The sequence below is a fragment of the Emys orbicularis genome, chromosome 2 (assembly GCF_028017835.1).
Source record: "Emys orbicularis isolate rEmyOrb1 chromosome 2, rEmyOrb1.hap1, whole genome shotgun sequence".
In the NCBI taxonomy this organism is placed as follows: domain Eukaryota; kingdom Metazoa; phylum Chordata; order Testudines; family Emydidae; genus Emys; species Emys orbicularis.
In genome coordinates this window covers 68,982,753-69,007,832 of record NC_088684.1, presented here as the reverse complement: position 1 = coordinate 69,007,832, position 25,080 = coordinate 68,982,753, and the positions used below count along the sequence as shown (strand labels likewise).

The 25,080-nt window shown below is 45.5% G+C and overlaps 1 protein-coding gene across 1 annotated transcript in view; it reads right to left on the bottom strand.

Moving 5' to 3' along the window:
* The window catches only part of LOC135874615 (DGAT1/2-independent enzyme synthesizing storage lipids-like), a 46,482-nt gene that overhangs the window by 2,972 nt on the left and 18,430 nt on the right, over window positions 1–25,080 (bottom strand). The window contains exons 3-5 of the mRNA XM_065399498.1: window positions 20,719–20,912; window positions 12,198–12,258; window positions 11,620–11,759 (exon numbers count right to left, since the gene is read on the bottom strand). Of these exons, the coding sequence (XP_065255570.1) occupies window positions 11,620–11,759; window positions 12,198–12,258; window positions 20,719–20,912 (395 nt within the window). The remainder of the gene's footprint in view (window positions 1–11,619; window positions 11,760–12,197; window positions 12,259–20,718; window positions 20,913–25,080) is intronic.

Below are 25,080 nucleotides of genomic sequence, written 5' to 3'. Positions count from 1 at the left end.
TTGAGGAAGGGCAGGTACTGCAGAGAGAGGGGAGATTCTAATGTAATTCTGTTTCTTTCCTCTCCCTGGCTTTTCCCATTGTACATTCAGGAGGTCCTTCTCGGTGATGGTGGTGGTGAAGGGGAAGAGGAGACAGGATATTGGTGATCTGAATCTAAGGGAAAGCAAATAATTCTCTGAACTTTTAAGTGACTGAAATTAAGTTTATGTTGGTGGAGGAACGTAGCTGCTCCGATATTCCCACATCCAAGTAAGTGGCTCAGTCTGGAACATAAGAACATAAGAATGGCCCTACTGGGTCAGACCAAAGGTCCATCTAGCCCAGTATCCTGTCTTCCGACTGTGGACAGTGCCAGGTGCCCCAGAGGGAATGAACAGAACAGGTAATCATCAAGTGATCCATCCTCTGAGAACCTGGGAATAGAAAAGATATTTTCTTCCTCCTGGGAGTCAGGCCTGCATTTGAAGTCATTTTTGATTTTAGAAACTACTTTGTGCAGCTCCTCAACTGTCTTCTGCTTCTCGAGACATTTTATGCTGTACTTGTCACTGTGGAATCTAAATATACCACAAAATAGAAGAGGATAAAAAGCAAGAGGAAAGAAGTAATAATAATACAGTCCCTTTAGCTCCCATAGAAAATAAGAGCAGAAAAAGATTGCAGAAACTGCCTCAGGGAAAGATGCAAATGTAAACGAAGGTCTGAATGTAAAAAGTGTTCACTCTCAGGTGAACCCAGCAGTAATCCAGTCAGCTTTTTACCTTCTTTGTCTTCTCTAGAAGCTTGTGTCCTTTGCAGACCTCTTCACCATCACTTACACATTTGTTACCTCAATATTAAACTATAGCAATGTGCTCTAAATAGAATTATGCATTGAAGGCATTCAGAGAGTAACACTGGGGCAGAACACAGCAGCTGTCTCAGTGAAGCATTTTTCTGGGAACTCATGACATAAGTGCTCTGGGATCTGCACTGGCTGTGTAATGGTGCTATCTAACTCCAGGTGGAGTTTAAGGTATTGGTTATGACTTAGGAAGCCTTAAATAGCCTGTAACCTGCCTATCTGAGCTGGGCCGGCCCACAACATTTTGGCACCTGAGGCGGGGAGCTCAAATGATGCCCCCATACCCCCTCGCTTGGGCCAAAACTTTGAAAGGTCTCAATTCTGCCTTCTTCCTGTTCTACTCCTCTCATGGTACTGCTCTGCTACCTACCCCAATAAAGGAGAACTAACAACTTAAAATGCCTTGTTCAAAAATTTTAAATAACACTTAACTTTCAAACACCTGAACAGCAAATGTAACTTTTCTTGTCTGCATAGTAAACACTGGCATTTTTATCTGTTTGAATAATCAAAGTGGTGCTTTCCATGCCTTCTTGGTTGCAAAGATTTAAACTGCTTCCTGAAGGTCCACAGTCTGGGCCAGCTCATGCTCTATTGAGATGGTTGCAAGGCCGACCAGCCTCTCCTGTGTCATTGTGGAGCGTAGATGTGTTTTTATTAACTTCAGCTTGGAGAAGCTGCATTCTCCACTGGCAACTGTTACAGGAAGTGTTAGAAGTATGCACAGAGCACCAAAAACATTTGGAAAGAGGATGGTCATCTTATTTGTGCACATATATTCCGGAACAGCCTTTGGAGTTGATCCTGCTGAAATATATCTTAAAAGGGCTTTCAGTTCATCACCTAAATCACTCGCATCAATATCGCGCATGTCATTATGTGTCAACACTGTCTCTAGTGCCCTGCATTGCTGGTGTAGGTCTTCTTCTGGTATAGTGAGGAGTTTTGGAATATCATACAACATCCCAAATATACTGCTGTGTTCCTTGAGCTGCATGAAATGTTCTTCAACTGACTTTATTGCACAATCTAGCACCTGGTTAAAGAATTCAACTTTGAATTGTTGTTTCGGGTCTCTTATGGGATTATCCCGTGCCTCGTAATCAAAATGTCTTCTTCGGTGGCTCTTGTATTCTTGAATGGGTGGGAAAATAGCTTCAGTGTGAAGTTCTTCTGCCAACTTCTGTGCACTCTTCAGAACATTTTGAAATCCCTCATCTGACCAGTAAGACTGTAGGTATAACTTTGCTTTGTCCAGTTTTTCCATTGCTCCAGATATATCAAGGTCAACACCTTGGAGTCTCTTGCTTACAACATTTATTTCAAACAATATGTTATGCCACAACACTGTCACACAGAAATTTGAAGTTATGTATGTTTCTGGTGATTCCATTTCCCTCTGCCAAGGTTCTCCCATGAACAGTTCCTGTCATAGCCAGGGCCGGCTCTAGGTTTTTTGCTGCCCCAAGCAAAAAAAATTTTGGCTGCCCCCCCGCACCCTCCTGCCGCCCCAGCCCTGGGTCACTGGTAACTCGCTCCCAGGGCGGGTCATTCAGCAGGAATTTTGGATGTGCACAGAACACAGACAGGATTGGTTCCCATATGGTTACAGAACTGCAGTAAAGTGGAACAATTTTCAGCTTGTGTGATTGAAGGCTATCTGGATGCATATTATAAGACTGTCCTACATAAATGAGGAAAAGTTGAGGTGCCTTTATTATTTTTTTGTTCCATTCTTTGTTTCTATGGGGAATTTGCCAATGCAATATCACTGTCTTCCTTTTAAACAAATAAAACTAAAACTTAAAAATAATAATAATAATAATAATAATAAAAAAAGCACTGGCTGTTGAAAATAGCAATTCCAGTCCTAATAACCACTGGGAAGCATTTCTTGCTCAATTTATTCTACTTTTTCCTACAGCAAGTTACAGTGGATCAGTATATTTGATTTGGGAGAAATGAAGTAACAGCTGCCCAAATTGAGCTCGAGCACTCCTGAATTTTGAGGGTGTTCAAATCTGGAAGGCAGGTGCTGGATTCCCTTTCTGAATATTAGCTAAAGCTGGAAAAGAAAAGTCAATTTCTGCTTCCATGGCTCAGAAGTGTAAATCCTCCTACGTGCCTGGTACTGGATCTAAAGCTGCCCAGTCTAGTAGAGCCTCCCCTCCCTTACTTTTTGTTTTAAATTCTAGTGGGATCCACGTACCTGCCTTGCTAGGCTTCAGATAGAGAGGTGCAATGTCCATTTAGTCCACCCAATTCTTTCTTTGGGGGAGAGCCCAGGCTGGGGCGGCAGGAGATGCGGGTGGGGGGAGAGCCTAGGGCTGGGGCGGCAGGAGGTGCAGGTGGGGGCCAGAGCTGGGGCAGCAGGGAGTGTAGGTGCGGGGGGGGAGAAGAGCCCAGGGCTGGGGTGGCAGGAGATGCGGGTGGGGGGAGAAGAGCCCAGGGCTGGGGCGGCAGGGGGGTGCAGGTGGGGGCCAGAGCTGGGGCAGCAGGGGGTGTGGGCGGGGGAGAGTCCAGGGCTGGGGCAACACAGGGGTGTGGGGGGAGCCCAGGGCTGAGGTGGGGGGCGGCAAAAAACCTAGAGCTGGCTCTGTTCCTACCATTTACAGCAAGCTGTAGCATGAGGTTTCAGTTCTACACTCCTTCCCCCTCCCTTTCCTGTTAATTGCGGCCGAGGGAATGCTGGGAAATGTAGTTCTTTCCCTGCTCCAGGGCTGGCTCTATAGGCAGGGAGCTAACCAAGGAACTACAGCTCCCAGGGCTCCCTGTTGGTTCTCAGCTCTCATGCTGGATTCTTGCGCCCCTGCAAATTTGCCGCCCCAAGCACCTGCTTGCTTTGCTGGTGCCTAGAGCCGACCCTGGTCATAGCATTATCCTCCATAATGGCAAGTATCTTCCCAATTTGGTGTTTGATAGGCTTTCCCATCGTGTGGCACTCAGTGGTTTCAGTGTCAGAGAGGATGTTTCCAGATGTTGCTTCAAAATTTGCCATCGATGAGTTGATGCAGAGAAAAATACATAGATGCTTTGAATTACATTAAAAAATTCAGCAGCCTCACTAGAAGCTGATGCTGCATCACTGACCACCAAGTTCAATGAATGAGAACTGCATGGGACAAAAAAAGCTCGAGGGTTTAACTCTCGGATCTGTGTCTGCACTCCTCTGTTCTTTCCTCTCATGTTTGCACCATTATCGTAGCCCTGACCTCTCATGTCAGCTATCACAATTCCCGTATCTTCCAGCTTTTTAAGAAGCACATTTGTCATACCAGCTCCTGTAGTATTATCAATGTCAATAAATTCTAAATGCTCTCTGACAGTCACCATTGCAGGGACATTATCACTAGGTTCTGTTGTTGTTATAAAATGCACCATTAAAGTCATTTGTTCCATATGGCTGATGTCAGATGTGCAGTCCAGAATAACAGAGTAATATCTTTCTGACTTCAGATCTGCCACAATCTTCTGTTTGACTTTTGTTGCCAGTAACTGTATGATCTCTGTATGAATTGTTTTTCCAAGGTAGTGGTGTGTGTACATTTCTTGGGTGGTGACTCTTCTTAGATGATCCTGGAGTACAGCATCAAACTCAGCCATCAGCTCCACAATTTTAAGGAAGTTTCCATTGTTTGACACATACAGATGATCTGAAGTGCCACGCAGTGCTAGGTTTTGGGTAGCAAGCATTCTCACAATGGCAATGAGCCTTTTCAGAACATTTTGCCAGTAAAGAGACTCTGATGCAATCTTCTCTTGATGCTGATCATCTATGGTGGCCTTTAACCTTAGTCTCATCTCAAGCTCTTTCCACCTATGGAATGCTCTCTGGTGATTTGCTGCCTTCTCATGGCATGCCAGATTTCTAGCCAGATTTTTCCGACCTTTGTTCCTGTAGAACCCAATGTGTCTGGAACATTAGACTGAAAGAGTTTGCAACAAAAACAGTATGCAGCATTCTGGGTTTTTGAGTACATAAGCCATGGTCTCTCCACTTTGTCACCATTGGGGATTTCACGGCAGTAATGTGTTGGATGGAAACTTCTATTTTCATTGTCTTTGGGGAATATGAAGTTTTTCACTTGCTGTGGCCCATGCAGTACAAGGAAGTCCCTCAGACTACTACCCTGTCTATGTATCTATCCTGCTTAGATAGAAAAGCTTCCTTTGCTTTCTTTCTTTTTCTGAATGCTGCCCCAGCAGGGCGTTTTCTTCTTTCACTCATGACTGCTGTTCTGTGCCAGCTATAGTGGCGCTCAACACTCAATTGAAGGGGACAAATAAGCAGGCTGGTAGCAGGGCCTGAGTGAGGGAAGATATCAGTGTTTTAAGGGCCTAACTGGCTCCTACTACTTCAGTTGACTGCCTGTTTTCCTCAAGTGGGTTCAGGGAAGCAGGAGGAAACAGGAAGCTCCCTGAGAAGCTGGTGTTAATCAGTCCATGCTCCTGGGGGTGCTAGAGAGGTACATAAGAGGCTCCTCCTCCTCTCTCTCCCTGCAGCTCCTGCTGCTTTCTGTTATTCACTCTCACCTTTTCTCCTGCCTGCCTGTTATGTCTCTTGTGCCCTACTTCCTCCAGCACAGCACTCCACCATTTCTGTGCATCTAGAGCAGAGAGAATACATATGCACCAGCAATAGACACAATTTTCTACACTCTGGGTCCTAGTGGCGCCCCCCGCCCCCCAGTCTGGCACCTGAGGCGACCGCCTCAGTTCGTCTCATGGTAAGGCCAGCCCTGACCTGAGGGATTGCCTCTCTCCCCCAGCCATAGTGCCACAGCTGTGGTCACCAGAGGCACTTAAGCTGAATCCCCTTCACTATAAGACAGAGAGTTGTGGATAGCAGGATGCTCTCTGTGATGGCTCTAAGACTCTAGAACTTGCTCTCCATCAGTCAAAAATAGCACAGATTTGGTGACCTTCTAGGCACACTGCCAGATATCTGTTAGATGGGGTTTTTGGAGAGGGCTGGCTAGGAGGGTGGTGAAGCACTGGAATGGGTTACCTAGGGAGGTGGTGGAATCTCCATCCTTAGAGGTTTTTATGGCCCGGCTTGACAAAGCCTTGGCTGGAATGATTTAATTGGTGTTGGTCCTGCTTTGAGCAGGGGATTGGACTAGATGACCTCCTGAGGTCTCTTCTAACCCTAATATTCTATAATTCTAAGTATACTGTCTAGAACTATGAATGTGTGGAAAGCTCTTTTGTGGGTTGGTGGAAGGCAGATTTCCTCTCTGAATGATTGTTTTAATGCTGCTGGGGGTTTGTTGTAATATTAATTATGTGTTAGCGTTGGTGTCACTAGGCATCACCCTAGGTAACTCAGGGGGTTGGAAGACCCGAGAGTCGATGAAGCCCCCCCGCTCTAGGCCAAAGTGAATCAAAGCCCCTGCATGTTAAACTTTACTAACCTCACAGGCCAGCAGCTGGGAAGCAGTAGTGATAAGGGAAACCTACATGCTTCTAGCTAAAGGACAAGATTACTTGCAGAAAGAAACAGTGAGAACAAGCTGCACAGCCAAGGTCATGTAATGTAGCCAGAGGGAGAAAGGGGGAGAGGTGGGAATGGAGGGGGGGGGGTGAGAAAGGGCGGGGGAAGAAGGGAAAGGGTTAGCTGCAAAATGTATAAAAGATAAAGGCTGCTTATGTTGGTGTGCTTGATTTGAGACGTGCCTGTCTCCTTGCACCACTTTGAGATCTCAAATAAACTTTGATTGCTTTTCCACCCTGGTGTGTTTATTGCCGTGACGCACACCGGGCAACGGACCCTGCTGTTGCTGTCCTCGGGCACTCTGTGCCGGCAACAGTTTTGGCGCCCAACGTGGGGCTCGAGGCTGAAATTTAGCCTTGCCCGGATCCCTCCTGGCGGCCGACGGATTGTGGCGACGACCAGCGCGCACCGGTGACTTCATCGGGGGCCTCGGTGAAGACGTGGTTTGGTCGACCCCAGAGGGCACAACGGTGCAACGCGCTCGAGTAGTGGAGAAGCAGATGCGGGCGACGGTGCAGAACCGGTCCCGTGGATAGGACGACGGTGAAGAACCGGTCCGTTGGATAAGGTAGGAACAGTCCAGTGGTGTGGACTTTTACCTGTTTTGACCTGGGGATGCCCAGTGTCTCCCTAGGGTATGGGGCAGGGACAGAGTACTCCAGGCAGGGCAAGATGTACGCGCTTAGAATGCATTCTGGTGAACTGGAAAGTGTTTGAATCGGATCCATTGACTAAAAGTAGATTAAAAAGGTTCTGTACAGTAGACTGGCCTCAATATCAGCTAGAGGACCAGGAAAGGTGGCCACCGGAAGGATCACTTAATTATAACACGATCCTTCAATTACGTCTGTTTTGTCAGCGAACGGGTAAATGGAATGAACATATGTATGTACAGTTGTTTATGTTGCTAAGAGATAGGTCAGATATTTTGCAAAAGTGTAATTTGACTCCGACAGGTTCGGTAGTAGCTACTGTTAGTCCCCAGAACCCCCCCCCCCACACACACACACACAGCTGTAATGGCAGGTCCGGTGTCCCCTTCGGCTATCACACCCCCACCATATAAAGACAAGGTGTCTCGGGTCCCAGAGATTGCCCCCTCGGTGGAATTTTATCCGTTGATCACCGAGACCGTGGTGTCCAGACATGGCTCGGATAGGAATCAGGCCACTACTATGCAGGTCTATACGCATGTGCCTTTTAACCCAGTGGACCTAGCAGCCTTTAAGGCACAGGCAGGGGAATTCTCAACGAATCCAAGCAAGTTTATCTCGGTCTTTGAGGGGTGCCTGGCTAGCCATAAGCCTGACTGGGATAACTGTAATATCCTCATGAGGACCCTGCTGTTGAGGAGGAGGAAAAAAAAAAAAGCCAAAAACTAAAAAGGTTAAAAAACTGGGATTGGGAGCTTATGAACAATATCAAGCCAATTTGGCAGAGACCATCTAAGGAGGTCAAAGAAGATGAAATAACCCTCACCTTACCCCCCGAGAATGCGTGGATAATGACCCTTGCAATTGAGCCCTCAGCCATGCAATCCCCAGAGTGGAGCCAGTGGAAGGACAAAAGGAGGGTTAAGAAGCAGCTTTGCTGGACAGTGCTGGCCCAGGGATTTAAAAAATCCCCCACCGTTTTTGGCCAGGCCCTGGCCAGAGACTTGGAGGAGTGGGACAATGAGGACAAGGTGGTCCTCCTGCAATATGTAGATGACTTGTTAATTGCCACTGTGGGTCTAATCCCTTGCCTTAAAGCCACTGTGAGCCTCCTGAACTTTGTTGGACTCCGAGGATATCGGGTAGCACAGAGTAAGGTTCAGATCGCCCTCCCAGAAGTACTGTACTTAAGGTTTCACATAAGGTAGGGGGAGCGTCAGCTTTCAAACGAAAGGAAGGAAGCTATCTGTCAAATTCCTATCCCAAGCAATCGTAAACGGCTCAGGGCATTTCTGGGCATGGCAGGCTTCTGCAGAATATGGATCCCAGAGTTTGGACTGTGGGCTAAACCCTTGTACGAATGCATTAAGGGAGCAGATCACGACCCCTTTCACTGGTCCTCAGAAGCCGACAAGGCATTTAAGGTTTTAAAAAGGAAAGCTATTGGACACCAGAGGTTGTACCGAGTGGAATCCTCAAAAGTGGGTGTGCTCGTCCTGGTTTGTTGCTCCAAAGCTCTGTATAGAAGTTATTTTACTGGAAGGGTGTATAATGGCAATGTGTATGTGTTCATTGTTGGGAAAAGGAGTATGAGTGAAGAGTGGAAGTTTCCTTTGTAGGTTAAAAGAAGCCAAGAAAGGGAGAAGGAAAAAGAACAGAACGAGTTAACTGGAAAATATAGCTAGCAAGCTCAGTCCAAAGATAAGATGCTGGCCCCATCCAAGGACATTGTTCACAGCTAAGACTTGGCTGACAACCAAGAAAAGGGGGGCCTGAATGTGCCCAAGCAACTATGAGATCTGCAAAATACTGCCAGGCATTAATGAAATGTGTTAGGTTTCTTTTCTCACAGATAAAAGAAATGCTAACCAAAGACCCTAACAGCCCTGGGTCTGCTGGACCTCACTAAGCCGTTCCAACTGTATGTGCATAAAAGGAAAGGGGTGGCCCTGGGAGTGCTTACTCAGTTATTAGGCACCTGGAAACGTCCCGTGGCATATTTCTCTAAACAACTGGATCAAGTTGCCAAGGGGTGGCCAGCATGCTTACGGGCGGTCGCAGCAACTGCTCTAGTGCTTGGGGAAGCCGAGAAACTGACACTGGAGGGAATTGTGCAAGTGTATACTCCCCATATGGTCCAAGCCCTGCTGGATACTAAGGGTGGTCTCTGGCTTACACAGGCTCGGGTAGCTCGGTATCAGGCTAAACTGTTAGAAAATCCTGAAGTTACCCTACAGACCTGTCCCTCCCTTAACCCAGCCACCCTGTTACCGGAGACAGAGGAGCAGGAACACGACTGTTTGGAGGTCATAGATGCCCAATACTCCAGCCGCCCGGACTTAAAAGATCAACCCCTCCCGAATGCTGCTTATGAGTGGTATACCGACGGCAGTAGTACTGTTACAAACGGACAAAGGAGGGATGGCTCCACATCATGGAAGGAAAAATCCTCCTACCAAAGAATCTAATACGGCTAGTGCTACAGAAACTACATCAGACCACCCACACTGGCAGAGAGGCTTCCCTACGGTGGCCTGATGCTTTGCCCCTTGTTTTGCTCCGCATTCGCGCTCTCCCAAAGGGCAGGTTAGGACTCAGTCCCTTCGAGATTATGTTTGGAAGGGCATGGCCTATGAACGGTACACCGGTTCTGTTAGGGGAGTGGGAGGTAGGCTGTGGCTTCTTATCTCAGTACATGTGCTCTCTGTCTGCTGTTCTCTGTTCTCTCCACAGGTATACCAGAGATTTGCAGCCTCTCCCGCTGGATGCCCCTGTCCACTCCCTGCAGCCTGGTGACTCCGTTCTTGTTCGGACCTGGAAGGACGAGCCTCTCCAAGAGAAGTGGAAGGGACCCCACACCGTCCTGCTGATCTCCCACATAGCAGCAAAGGTCGAGGGACACAAGAACTGGATTAATCACTCCCGTCTGAAGGCAGTGCCCGCTCCTGAATGGTGGACCGTCCAGCCTACGGAAAAGACTACCAGCGACGACCTGGGACTTAAACTGTTATTCAAAAGACAATAAGGTCTACTGGGAATACCCTGTGACCTCTTTGGACAGCCACAGCACACTCCCCGCAAAAACTCTGAGCACTGGTTGTGTTTATTTTCACAGGGCCAGCCTATCCTGGTGGCCTGGTCCCTTTGGTTTTTAGTCTGCCTGCTATTGGTAATTGTTATTTTGTGGGTATTTGGGGAATTGTAATTGTTAGACCCCAGGGTCACCTGCCCAAAAATGGAATCAGGTCCAGGGTCTGCCACTGTGTTACTCTTTGCCATAGGGGCACTCCTCTCATTGACTCCCGTTCCCCCCCCCCAGGCACATGCGGGATGGAGAGGAATCCCTAAAATCTTAGAAACAAATACGTATGAGGCCCTGAAGGTTTGCTTTGCCCAAAAGTTTAACCTCTCTAACTGCTGGGTATGTTCCCCAAAAGTCCCGACATGCCCTCTCATTTATAACCCCAGCTCCATGGCGCTCAATCGTATCTTGTCCACAGAATATGAGAAAACTCAGCCAAAAGCTTGTTGAGTATTCTCAAAGGAGGGAGTTGCTGGTGTCACTAGGCATCACCCTAGGTAACTCGGGGGGTTGGAAGACCCGAGAGTCGATGAAGCCCCCCCCGCTCTAGGCCACTAGGTAACTCGGGGGGTTGGAAGACCCGAGAGTCGATGAAGCCCCCCCGCTCTAGGCCAAAGTGAATCAAAGCCCCTGCATGTTAAACTTTACTAACCTCACAGGCCAGCAGCTGGGAAGCAGTAGTGATAAGGGAAACCTACATGCTTCTAGCTAAAGGACAAGATTACTTTCAGAAAGAAACAGTGAGAACAAGCTGCACAGCCAAGGTCGTGTAATGTAGCCAGAGGGAGAAAGGGGGAGAGGTGGGAATGGAGGGGGGGGGGTGAGAAAGGGCAGGGGAAGAAGGGAAAGGGTTAGCTGCAAAATGTATAAAAGATAAAGGCTGCTTATGTTGGTGTGCTTGATTTGAGACGTGCTTGTCTCCTTGCACCACTTTGAGATCTCAAATAAACTTTGATTGCTTCTCCACCCTGGTGTGTTTATTGGCGTGACGCACACCGGGCAACGGACCCTGCTGTTGCTGTCCTCGGGCACTCTGTGCCGGCAACATTAGGGCACTAGAGCCTTTCATGCACATTTGTAAAAGTTATTTATTTACTTCAATTTAAATAATGTAATGTATTTTAGCTCCTTTTGAGACAGTTTACCATCTGGAAACAAGGTCCACAGCCAGGACCTTGTGATCAGCCAGCTCTTCACAGACTAACAGCAAGTGATCCACAGAACACAGTCCAGAAAACTCTGGTATAAAGTATTGAGGGAGAGGGCCAGGGAGGATAGTGATGAGACAGAACAATGCACAAATCTGTGGAGGAATCTAACAGTGTAAGATAGTGTTGTCTGGACTGGAGAAAATGATATTTCAGCCAGAGATATGTTATTGAATAACAATACACTATTTAAGATGATCAATGTACTGTAAGAAAGTTTTACTTCATAAGAAACCAGTAGAAACAGAATTTGATGTTAAATATTTCACACCTAACTAACATCATTTAAACTAAGACTGTAGGTTCCCTGAAGTTTCAAAGAGAAGAGCCAACTTACCTTTTCAACTAGTTCTGTAACTGTTATATTTGGATCATAGGGAATGGGATCTCCAATATATGTGCGAAGTTTGACTGGGAACCCTCCATATTCAGGAACGATTGGCAATTGAAAACGTTCATTCAACCACCTAATAAACCCTGTGAATTAAAAAAAAAATACATTTTGAGAGATAGTAGATAAACTTAGAAGCTGGTAGAGTCCCTGAATCAAAATGGTGCCTGGATTGTAACTAACAAATCTTAAGTGATTTGGTTAAAGGCAACATGAAGGTCAAACAATATTCAGGGCACATAATCTTGAAAATAATAATCTACTCTTCCATTACCTCATGCATACCAAGTACCAGTTTAAGATGAGTCACCATGTAAAACACAATTAATACCTAGTCCAATAAATACATATAAAGATTAGATAACCCAGAAGAGTTTACATCACAAGAAACAGTTACCAGAGTTAGAAGAGAACAAAAGATTAGAAAGAAATTCACAAGATGAGTATTTCCCAGAAACCGTTGATTTTGAAAATATAAATAAAACTCTACGAATTTGAAAAGATATGTATGAAGTAAATCTTACATGTTGTTCCAAGTGTTCTATAGCCTTCCCGAATATTCTGAGTAAACAAAGGGATGATGGGCTAAGAAATAAGGAAAAGAAGTGGTAAGCCTCATTTTTTTCTTTTAAATCTTGCATCAGCTTTGAATAGAGTCATTTTGCATCTCTATCATGTGGTTATACTCAACTTTACCATCCCATTAAATCAAAATGAAACTGTTAATTTATCATGACTAGAAACTCAAAAGGAGTCACATGTTTGCCAGTTAAAACTACAGCTAGTTATGTACCAGGTGAGGCTCCATTTTCTGAGGGTTCTTAGAACCTAAATCACATGTATTCATTATCATCACGATGAACACCAAAACAACACTGACAGAATAATACTTAGAAGAAGAAAAAATAATTTCACAGATATCAGAATTATCAGTTTCAGGAGTCCTGTTCAGCAATTTTTTTTTTCAGTGCCTAAGAAGTCAGAATACTAGTGAGTTAGACAAAAAACCATCCAGATACAGATATTATTTTGGTAACAAAATCTTGCAAGCAGATACTAAAAATGCAGCACAAGTCCCATAGAAAACATACACAGACTATGCAATTTAAGAGTCTCATTTGTATTATGAAACTCTTGCAAATATTAGGGGAGGGGGCAAGAAGAAAAGATGACCAAATATATCTTCTGCTAAAGCTTCACATTGTTGTGGGATTACAATAGACTAAATGTTTTAATGTAGGTTTTTGTTTAAAAGGGTTCTGATTAGGGCTGTCAAGCGATTAAATAATTAATTGTGATTAATCGCACGATAAAAAAAATTAATCGTGATTAATCACACGATTAATAGCACTGTTAAACAATAGAATACCATTTATTTAAATATTTTGTATGTTTTCTATATTTTCAAATATATTGATTTCAATTACAACACAGAATACAAAATGTACGGTGCTCACTTTATTTTTTATTATAAATATTTGCACTGTAAAAAACAAAAGAAATAGTATTTTTCAATTCACCTAATACAAGTACTCTAGAGCAATCTCTTTATTATGAAAGTTGAACTTACAAATGTAGAATTATATACAAAAAAACTGCACTTAAAAATAAAACAATGTGAAACTTTAGAGCCTACAAGTCCACTCAGTCCTACTTCTTGTTCAGCCAATCACTCAGACAAACTAGTTTGTTTACTTTTGCAGGAGATAATGCTGCCAGCTTCTTGTTTACAATGTCACCTGAAAGTGAGAACAGGCATTCACATGGCACTCTTGTAGTTGGCGTCGCGAGATATTTACGTGCCAGATGCGCTAAAGCAGGGGTGGCCAAATTTACTGGTCCTCCGAGCTGCATACGACAATCTTCAGGAGTTTGAGAGCCAGGGCACACCTGCCGGGAGATGGTGCACCCCGCAGGGCTGAAGCCCCTAGACCCCCTTCCCTGCTGGACAGAAGCGTTTACCCCACCACCCCACTGCAAGGCAGAGGTCCTGAGCTTCCCCCTCCCAGTCTGGTAGGTGGAGAGGGGGGGCCGCATGGAGGGCTTGCAAGCCACACTTTAATGGTAAAAGAGCCACATGTGGCTCGCCAGCCACAGTTTGGCCACCCCTGCACTAAAGAATCATATGTCCCTTCATGCTTCAACCACCAGTCCAGAGGACATGCGTCCATGCTGATGATGGGTTCTGCTCGATAACAATTCAAAGCAGTGCAGACTGACGTGCATTCATTTTCATCATCTAAGGGTATGTCTACACTACGAGGGTATTTCGATTTCACTTAAATCGAATATGTGGAATCGATATTGCAAAGTCGAACTTGTGTGTCCACACTAAGGACAGTAATTCGACTTTGTGAGTCCACACTAACGGGGAAAGCGTCGACATTGGAAGCGGTGCACTGTGGGCAGCTATCCCACAGTTCCCGCAGTCCCCGCTGCCCATTGGAATTCTGGGTCGAGCCGCCAATGCCTTCTGGGTAAAAAAAAAAGGGTCGAGGGTGCTTTTGGGTAATTGTCGTCATCCGTCTGTCACTACCGCCCTCCCTCCCTCCCTGAAAGCGCCGGCGGGAAATCAGTTCGCGCACTTTTCGGGTCAGTGACAGCGCGGACGCCACAGCACTGCGAGCATGGATCCCGCTGCGACCATCGCTGCAGTTGTGGCCCTTGTCAACGCCTCGCAGGTTATCATCCACCTTTCCCAGAGGCAGATGCAGATAAACCAGGCGAGGAGGCTACGGCACCGCGGTGAGGGCCTGAACTCTGAGAGGGGCACAGACCTCTCACAAAGCACGGGACCCAGCACCGAGGACATCACGGTGACAATGGGTCATGTGGATGTTGTGGAACGGCGATTCTGGGCACGGGAAACAAGCACGGACTGGTGGGACCGCATAGTGCTGCAGGTCTGGGACGAATCCCAGTGGCTGCGAAACTTTCGCATGCGGAAGGGGACTTTCATGGAACTTTGTGAGTTGCTGTCCCCTGCCCTGAAGCGCAATGACACCCGGATGCGAGCAGCCCTGACTGTCCAGAAGCGAGTGGCCATAGCCCTCTGGAAGCTTGCAACGCCGGACAGCTACCGGTCTGTCGCGAACCAGTTTGGCGTGGGCAAATCTACCGTGGGGGTTGTTGTGATGCAAGTAGCCAAGGCAATCGTCAAGGTACTGCTCTCAAAGGTAGTGACCCTGGGAAACGTGGAGGTCATCATAGATGGCTTCGCCACGATGGGATTCCCAAACTGCGGTGGGGCTATAGATGGAACTCACATCCCTATCCTGGGACCGGACCACCAGGCCAGCCAGTACATTAACCGAAAGGGCTACTTTTCAATGGTGCTGCAAGCACTGGTGGACCACAGGGGACGTTTTACCAACATCAACGTTGGATGGCCGGGCAAGGTTCATGACGCTCGCGTCTTCAGGAACTCTGGTCTGTTTAGACGGCTCCAGGAAGGCATTTACTTCCCGGACCACAAAATAACTCTTGGGGATGTGGAGATGCCTACAGTGATCCTTGGGGACCCAGCCTACCCGCTAATGCCCTGGCTCATGAAGCCCTACACTGGCGCCCTGGACACTGAAAAAGAACTGTTCAACTACCGTCTGAGCAAGTGCAGAATGGTGGTGGAGTATGCTTTTGGACGTCTCAAGGGGAGATGGAGAAGCTTACTCACTCGCTGTGATCTCAGCGAAACCAATATCCCCATTGTTATAGCTGCTTGCTGTGTGCTCCACAATCTGTGTGAGAGCAAGGGGGAGACCTTTATGGCGGGGTGGGAGGTTGAGGCAAATAGCCTGGCATCAGATTACGCCCAGCCAGACAGCCGGGCGATTAGAAGAGCCCAGCGGGACGCGCTGTGCATCCGGGAGGCTTTGAAAGCTAGGTTCCACAGTGAGCAGGGTAACCAGTGACTTAAGTTTCTGTACAGAGAAGCTGAACCTGCCCCCGTTCCTTTACCCAGTTAAGGATGACTATCCTCTCCAGTTACAGACCCCCTCCACCCCCTTCCAAAAAAATAAAATCAGTTTTATTTTGTTATTGAACACCGTTGTCTTTAGTACTGTTTTCGCGGGAATCTTTGAAACCGGGGACGCAGACTGTGCTGGGGAGCGGGTGTAGTGTACTGATGCAAATGATCCTTCTAAACTCCAGGAATGACAGGATTCGCAGTGGCGGACTGGTTGTTTCAACGGAGCCTGCCAGCCCTCCTGAGCGGGACTGCGTGTATGTGGGGGCTATGTGACTTTATGGCAGGGGGAGGAGGGTTACAGATCCCCTGCTGCGTGGCTCTGTGATCCAGGACAAGGACCGCTGCATAAGATCTGTAAGTGCCCTCCCCCGCCACAAAGTCACAGAGCAACCAACCCCCCCCCGCCCCCCACAGAACATGAAAACCACCTCCCAGACTGACCAGGGTAACTAGTCACTGCACTGTGTATGTGCCCTGCTGCTGGACCTGCCCCCGCCTCTGTACCCTGCTAAAGGTGACTGTCCTGTCCAATTACCAAGCCCCTTCCCCCCCTTCATACAGACTCTCCCTCAAAAGAACCTGACTGAAACAGTAATGAACAGAAACGTATTTTTTATTAACAACCAGACAGGAAACTGGGGGGTGAAAGTCGGACGGGGGCTTGGGTGAGGCGGACAGGAAAGGACTTTTCAAATTTTGGGGAATGACAGCCTTCTGGTGCTTGAGCAGTCTGCAGGGGTGGAGTGAGAGTTTTCACGGACTCTGCCGCCCCTCCTTCTTTGGACTTTGGGAGAGGGGGGTATGGGACTTGGTGGTGGGGGAGTGCGGTTCCTGATAGACTGCAGCGGGGCTCTGTCCTCCTGCCTCCGTTCCTGCAGAACATCAACAAGGCGCCGGAGCGTGTCCGTTTGCTCCCTCAGAAGTCCAAGCAGCGTTTGAGTCGCCTGCTGGTCTTCCTGCCGCCACCTCTCCTCACGTTCCATGTGTGTCCGGTGCATTTGTGACAAATTCTCCCTCCACTGGTTCTGCTGTGCTGCCTGGGCTCGGGAGCAGCCCATTAGTTCTGAGAATATGTCCTCTCGCGTCTTCTTCTTCCTCCGCCTAATGTGTGCTAGCCTCTGGGAGTGTGATGCCAAGCTGGGTTGGGAGACAGTTGCAGATGTGGCTGTGGGAATGAGGAAAAGGCAGTGAATTCCTCCGAAAGATAAATGTAGTTGTGAATCAAGAACATAGTCTTTCTCTGTGAACAAGACCATGAACCACACCTATCACATGCGCACTCAGGACAAGGTCGAATTTTCGAACCTCGCCTTCAGTGCCTGGGCTTTTGCACTGCCGATCTGGGAAGCGGGGCAGGACACGGTACGCTCTGTAGCAGGCAAACATGGTAAGCCGTAGACTTGTGGCTGCTTAAAACTTTAGGAGTACCACTGGCCACCTTTCACATTGAAAGCAATGCCAGTCTGTGCTGCCAGCAATCGGCCAAGCAGGAACTCTGGCCCTGTCCCACCCCCTCGCGGATGTGCCAGGGAAAGATCCCTGGATGCTGCCCCTCTCCCGCCCCCACCGCGTGGCTGTAAACCAGCGGTCACAGTTCTGTAAAGAAACTTGTTGCAAGCAGTCCCAATACTAACAGTCCCCTACCTAATTCAAAGCAGATCATCATGAGCGACATTACTCTCATGAGGATCCCGGACACCGAGATCCAGCGGATGCTTCGAGAAAGCCTGCAGAGACCGGGGCCCTATGCCGCCATGCTATGCAAGGCAATGATACCAGAGTACCTGCTTGTCTCCTGGCGCGGGAACGTCTCGTACTTCGGAGGACCAAGTAAAGCCGCTCTCCCCAGGAACCTGATGAACAGGCTATCCCATTACCTTCAGGAGAGCTTTGTGGAGATGTCCGTGGAGGACTACTGCTCTATCCCCGGACATATAGACAGGATTCTAATATAGCTGCAGTAGCAGGGACTTAAGAGTGGAGCAGCTTGGGCAGCACAATCATGCACAACCGGACAGTTTGATTTTTTTTAAATAGTTGTTACTGATTACTTAAGCACCCAGGGGGAAGAAATCATGATTCACAGATTGTTCTTAGTATTAATATTCAAGTTTTGTAAAAAATAAAGGTTTATATGTTTAAAGCACTTACCGCTTGATCCTTCCCCTGAATCTGTGTCCGGGTTACATGCTGGGGAGGGTTGTTAGGGGATCTCTGTAAGGGTGATGAAGAGCTCCTGGCTGTCGGGGAAATCAGCTTGGTAAGCGCTGTCGACTGCCTCGTCCTCCTCATCTCCTTCCTCATCTTCCCTGTCCACTAACATGTCCGAGGAACCGGCCGTGGACAATATCCCATCCTCAGAGTCCACGGTCAGTGGTGGGGTAGTGGTGGCGGCCGCACCAAGGATGGAATGCAGTGCCTCGTAGAAACGGGATCTGTGGGGCTGGGATCCGGAGCGTCCGTTTGCCTCTTTGGTCTTCTGGTAGCCTTGTCTCAGCTCCTTGATTTTCACGCGGCACTGCATTGCATCCCGGCTGTAACCTCTCTCTGCCATGGCTTTAGAGATCTTCTCATAGATCTTTGCGTTCTGTCTTTTGGAGCGCAGCTCGGAAAGCACGGACTCATCGCCCCACACAGCGATGAGATCCAAGACTTCCCGATCAGTCCATGCTGGGGCCCTCTTTCTATTCTGAGATTGCATGGCCATCTCTGCTGGAGAGCTCTGCATCGTTGCCAGTGCTGCTGAGCTCGCCACGCTGTCCAAACAGGAAATGAGATTCAAACTGCCCAGACAGGAAAAGGAATTCAAATTTTCCTGGGGCTTTTCCTGTGTGGCTGGTCAGAGCATCCGTGCTCGGACTGCTGTCCAGAGCGTCAACAGAGTGGTGCACTGTGGTATAGCTCCCGGAGCTATTAGCGTCGATTTCCATCCACACCAAGCCTAATTCGATATGGCCATATCGAATTTAGCGCTACTCCCCTCGTTGGGGAGGAGTACAGAAGTAGAATTTAAGAGCCCTCTGTGTCGAACTAAATAGCCTCGTGGTGTGGATGGGTGCAGGGTTAATTCGATTTAACGGCGCTAAATTCGACATAAACGCCTAGTGTAGACCAGGCCTGAGTCAGATGCTACCAGCAGAAGGTTGATTTTCTTTTTTGGTGGCTCAGGTTCTGTAGTTTCCGCATCAAAGTGTTGCTCTTTTAAGACTTCTGACAGCATGCTCCACACCTCGTCCCTCTCAGAGTTTGGCAGGCACTTCAGATTCTTAAACCTTGGGTTGAGTGCAGTAGCTATCTCTAGAAATCTCACATTGGTACATTCTTTTTGGCTTGTCAAATCTGCAGTGAAAGTGTTCTTAAAAGTAACAACATGTGCTGAGTCATCATCCGAGACTACTATAACATGAAATATATGGCAGAATGTGGGTAAAACACAGAGCAGGAGACATTCAATTCTCCCCCAAGGAGTTCAATCACGAATTTAATTAACGCATTTTTTTTTAACGAGCATCATCAGCCCGGAAGCATGTCCTCTGGAATGGTGGCCAAAGCATGAAAGGGCATATGAATGTTTAGCATATCTGCATGTAAATACCGTGCAACGCCGGCTACAAAAGTGTCATGCAAATGCCTGTTCTCACTTTCAGGTGACATTGTAAATAAGAAGCGGGCAGCATTATCTCCTGTAAATGTAAACAAACTTGTTTCTCTTAGCAATTGGCTAAACAAGAAGTAGGACTGAGTGGACTTGTAGCCTCTGAAGTTTACATTGTTTTGTTTTTGAGTGCAGTTATGTAACCAAAAAAAAAAAAATCTACATTTGTAAATTGCACTTTCACAATAGAGAGATTGCACTATGGTATTTGTATGAGGTGAATTGAAAAATATTATTTATTTTTCTTTTTTACAATTCAAATATTTGTAATAAATAATAATATAAAGTGAGCACTGTAAACTTTGTAGTCTGTGTTGTAATTGAAATCAATATATTTGAAAATGTAGAAAAACATCCAAAAATATTTAATAAATGTCAGTTGGTATTCTATTGTTTAACAGTACGATTAAAACTGTGATTAGTCACGATAAATTTTTTTAATCGTGATTAATTTTTTTTTAGTTTATCACGTCAGTATACTGCAATTAATTGACATCCTTAGAAACAACACAATGGAATCCCTGTTTGTATACCAAGTCAACATAAGGATGTGAAGTTAACATGAAGTCAGCACACCAGGGAATAAACCTTGGAGAAAAAGAGAGATCATCCATACTCTGGGGACAAACAATGGAATTGGAGGGATATAAGGAGAAGGCAAAAGAACACCTCTTTTTCCTGCATCTGAGGATATAATTGGGCAGTATGATTACATTCATGAAAATGAGATCCCAACCTGCCCTGGTTGGGAGCACCGTAAAGGACATTTAGGTGAGAATTGACTGCATTTAGATAGATGGTTAGCCTGTTAAAGTTAAGTTTAGTCTCTAGAAAGCATATAGGGATTTAGTTTTATATGTAACCTTTCTGTTTCCATCATTATCCTTACTCTCTCTGAAATCTTGGATAATAAACTTATGATTGTTTTCACTATAAATATATCTCAGTGCTGTGATGTTATATAGGAGCCGATCCTCACTTGAATCAAACAAGTTGGCATGTACACTGCACTCTTGATGATAGCAAACCAGGTATTACTGTCATTAGCTAGTGACAGGGGCTGGATATCACAGGGGAATGCTTCAAAAGAGCTCGGGAACTGGGATGCACCTACTGTTAGCCTGCAAACCATAGTGAGGGCTCCCATTGCCCTGAGGAGAGTGTTTGGGTGACTAACAGACTGGTGGTGTAAGGGATCGGAAACCCAGTTAAGCACAAGCAATTCTTCCTCTAGCTGGAGACAGGGAGGTAACAAGGTGATTCATAGTCCTAAGCATCCTGAGAAAGTGTCAGACCAGGCTCTGTAGCTGGAGGCTATGAGAGACTTGCATCCTTTATGACTCAGGCACAGAGAGGGCCATATAACACACAACAATCAATGGATTACACATTTACATCACACACGCAGGAGACGACTCACCACTTTTGCATCTATGGCCACTTGAGCAAAACCTTTACGATTACCCCACAAGACACCGTAGTTTTCATCACTAAAGAATGATTCTCGAGCTCCACCCGGTGCAACACCCAGTAAGTTGCCTTTCTTCAGAATTTCAACACATTGTTCTCTCCCCCCATACACTGCAGTAAGCAGTTTAAGATACAGTTGTAGGCCTGCAATAAACAACCAGTACAGATCATTATGGTACATTAAACTCATTACATAATTCACATATTGAAAATTAAACCCAACCAAACACACACACACTCTCTCTCTCACACACACACAAACATACACGTCTTCAGCATTTTTTAACTGTGGCTACATATTACATATCTGATAAAACTGGATGTCATAATCAGTATAACGAGCTCAATGGAGTGGATCATTCAGTGCACTGAATCAGAGCAATAGAGAGAGGCAGAGGCAATTTAGAGGCCAAATTATGTTTTATCTCAATCAGCTGGGATAAAGAAGAAATCAATTAAGTGGGAAATAATCACCAGTAAATCAGAGTTAGTTGTTTTAGCAGGAACTTCTTGGGCTTACACCATAAACTATTACTGTTATCTACCTGTATATTAACTACTGTTATCTTATTTGAACATAATTAAATGTATAGGTAATAATTTATGTTTATGAAATAGCAGAATTTTGAATTAGAAAATACAATGCACTGGAACATAAACCCCACTGTTATAAGTTCACTTTCCAGTTTCTCAGTTTTCAGCCTCTGGAAGCCCAGAGTATGGAGGAAGAATTCTTAGGATGTTTAGTTATATCCTGAGCAATCCTCTTGTGCAATCTTTGTTTACTGTTTTGAGTTCCAGCTTAAATAAAGGCATGTGTTCCTTGATGTGATGTGTTGGCTTCTTGACTGAAGAAGATTGATTATCCCTCTGTTACGTTCTGGCTTACAGTCCCTTTCCTCTCTGGCAATTTCTCTATTCCTGTCACGTCACTTTATATATCTTAAGATTCTGTCTGGATGTTTTGTTTTACAGTCCCTACTACTTTCTTACTTTTACTACAGCTCACTTCCTCCATATTTTTTTAAGTCTGTTTCTCTTTAATTACAGTTTCTTTTATTACAGCTTATTTCCTTTACAGTTCATTCTTGCTTTACTTTTCTCAGAGTTTTCTAACAATGTTTTTCTAATAATTTCTTAGATTACTTAGAGACTCTAGCTATTTTTCCTCTTGTTTAACTATACTGTTCCTCTTTTAACATTTTCTCTTTTCCCCTTATACCGCTGTCTTTCCTTTTCCTAGGTACTGTTCCTTTTGTGGTTATCCCTACTTTCCTAGTTTCTCTGTCTTTCCTGTCCCTCCTGAACTGGCCTTATTCCATTTCAGCTCTGTTTCTGGCACCCCTTCAAAGACACACCTGGGCCACCGGGGTCCCTATTCACTGGCTCTCCACATACTACAATCCTTCTTTCCTGTGCTGATTGCTGCCTCACTCACTACTTGCCTCTCTCCCAATGCTGGCCAACCCCCCTCCAGACTCCACCAGCCGTGTCCACCACTGTCTGTTTAGCCTGCTTGCAGCAGCACTCCAGGAAGGAAGCTGCCACCTGCTCTTCCCCTCTTGTTTTTTTTTTCCTTTTCTGTTTTTCCCCCAAAACCATCCCAGGCTCAAGCTCACCCTGCTTCAGCAGCCCCAGAATAAATGGAGTTATCCAGACAAAGAACAGACAAAGTAGATAGAATAAAACCAAGGAAGTTACTGCAGGGTGACATGACTGTGCTGAATGGTCTTTGTATTTTTCAGTTACTACTACTGCATCTGTTGATGGATACAAATTTAAAGCCAAATTCTGACTTTAGTGGCTGCAGATTTTGGTCCATAGTTTTTCTCACTTTTACATTAAAAACTTCTGAGACTTTGCCTGAGGCTCACTTGGAAATCAGAATTGTTTTATAAATTTACAGCTTGAAACTAAACAGCCCTTTCTTGTGTGTTCCCTTTGTTAGGGGACATTTTGACAACCAGCAGAATGCCTAATGTTTTTAGGCCATTGCCAGTAACTGGAATATCAATTAATGTGCTCATTGCTAAAAATAGCTAAAGCTAGCCAGTAGGCCTTTGTAGCAGCCTTAGCATAACTAAACGAGCTGGAGGGTGGGGGCTGAGTGACCACGAGAGTTGGGCATGACCCTGCTTGCCTTCCTATTAAAGCTTTCTTTGAAAGTGCTGAAATTGCATCTTTTAAAAAAACAGGAAGTCTAGCTATATCTTTGGACTGTTGTTGTGTGGAAAGACAGCTGCAGGACTAACAGCTTAAAACGTGTTTGCTTAATGTTTTTTCTTTGATTGACATGTTGTTGATATAATTGTAGTAGTTACTAACCTAAAAGGGGTAGATAGGTCTGTGGAATTTGGATTTGACCTTCTGGACATCTCTTGGAATCCAAAGCAACAGGCACTCAACTGGCCACTTGAACCTTGTCATTTGACCACTCGAGACCCCTTCAGACCATGGATAACTATTATTTGGGGGCGCTTTAACATTTTGCATAGCTTTGTGCTTGAGTTCTAATAAAATAGTAATTTGGGATGAAAGCACTTTGGATTTGTGCCAATCTTTAATCAGATGGATGCGCTGTGTCACCCACTGATTTGTTCCTGACACCGTCTCACAAAGAGAACAGTTACTCTGAGCTTTGGGTTGAGAGAATCCTGGGTAACACCCTCACTTAATTTGAATGAGTTAAAAAAGAGTCGCAGCTGCTTCCCCAGAATATATACACAACACCCGAAAATAAGCCTAACTTTACCATTACCCTATTGAAAAATTAAAAACTTTTGAGTGGGTTATAAACTATATCTTCTTGTAGTCTGAGGACAAGGGGCAAAGAGTCACAACACAGGGAAACATGGTATATCAGAATACAAAGAGACCAATACCAAGATTACAAATGTTTTCTGTTTTTCCAAATTGCTCCAATAACACAATTATGTTAAGGGTAGTAAGAATTTTTGACACTACAGATGTATATTGGGAAATTTTGTTACCTTTTTTCTTTCTGAGTTCACAAATGTAGCTCTGAGATTTTGGGTTACAAATGAAATAAAGATTACTAAAGTTGAGTTCCTCAAACTATTTTCAGTTGGTTTAAAGAAACTTCTTACAAAGATGTGTAACTTTAAATGAATACAAAAACTGAATCATCCACACTATGCTGAGCAGTATGGGAAGTGGGGATTATTCTTTGAAACAGCTTCTAAGGAGAATAGCATAGAGACAAACAAACCACTAGCTCCTAGGTAAATTTGAATTGCATTAACAAACCTCCAGCTACCAGTGGAATAATGGTAGCCTAATTATGGTGGGAAATTACCAGAAAATTTTTTGAAGCTTTAAACTTTAAAAGGTATGGTCATTCACCCATAAATTTACAATAATAAAGAAATATACTATATAAAATAATTCCTTATACACCAAAGAAGTACAGTGTAGTAAGAAACCAATCTCTGAAAGAAAGAATAGTTCTCGTCCCAGTGGCCTCTGCATATTCCCACTCATGAAATGCATGAGCCAAGCCACTCTGACAATGGAACCTAACTAGCAGTGCTCAGACCCCGCTTCAGTGTTCCTGAAAATTCTAGGGGCCAGGCTATACAAAGGGGCATGGCGATCCATAGCCACCTCAATTCCTTCCTGCGGCCTGCAGTGAACCTTTCTGGACCTTTGCTCTGATGCTTTAAAAACCCTCTAGTAGTTCTGAAGTTAGAATTAAGGATTGTAGTTAGTTTCTAGTTTACATAGGTACGGTAGTTTAGTTCTACAATACAAATTTTAATGGAAAAATTCAAATGGTGGAGCTGAAGAAGAACCCTGGATTCAAACATTGTGTCTCTAGGCTACCCGAAGATGTTTCTGGCCTCAGATGCACATTTCTGATGCCTTGCTTACTTCAGAGAGAGACATTCTTCATCAAGGTGCTCAATCTGCATCACGTTTACTCCGAGAGCTCAGTTGGGATCTGACAAGACATCAGATCCAGGGGATAAGCCCAGACCATCCTTAGATCTAGGTCCTTCAGATCAGAAAGATAAAGAGAAACATAATGACCTCTGTCCATTCCAAGGGCATCTTCAACTCCAGCAGCATCAGCTGTGCCACCTTCAGAGAAAGGGAAGAATGAGGCTAAGAAGATCTCCAGGTCTGCAGATCTGAGACAAGATGAGAGAAATCTACCTATGGAAACCACCTCTGTTAGCAGAACTATTCCAAGAATGGAAAATTCAGCAGATCCAGAGTCTATGAATCCGAATAAGATTATGGCACATAAAAATTCTGTGAGCACAGCTAAGATACAGGCATCGAAGTCTTT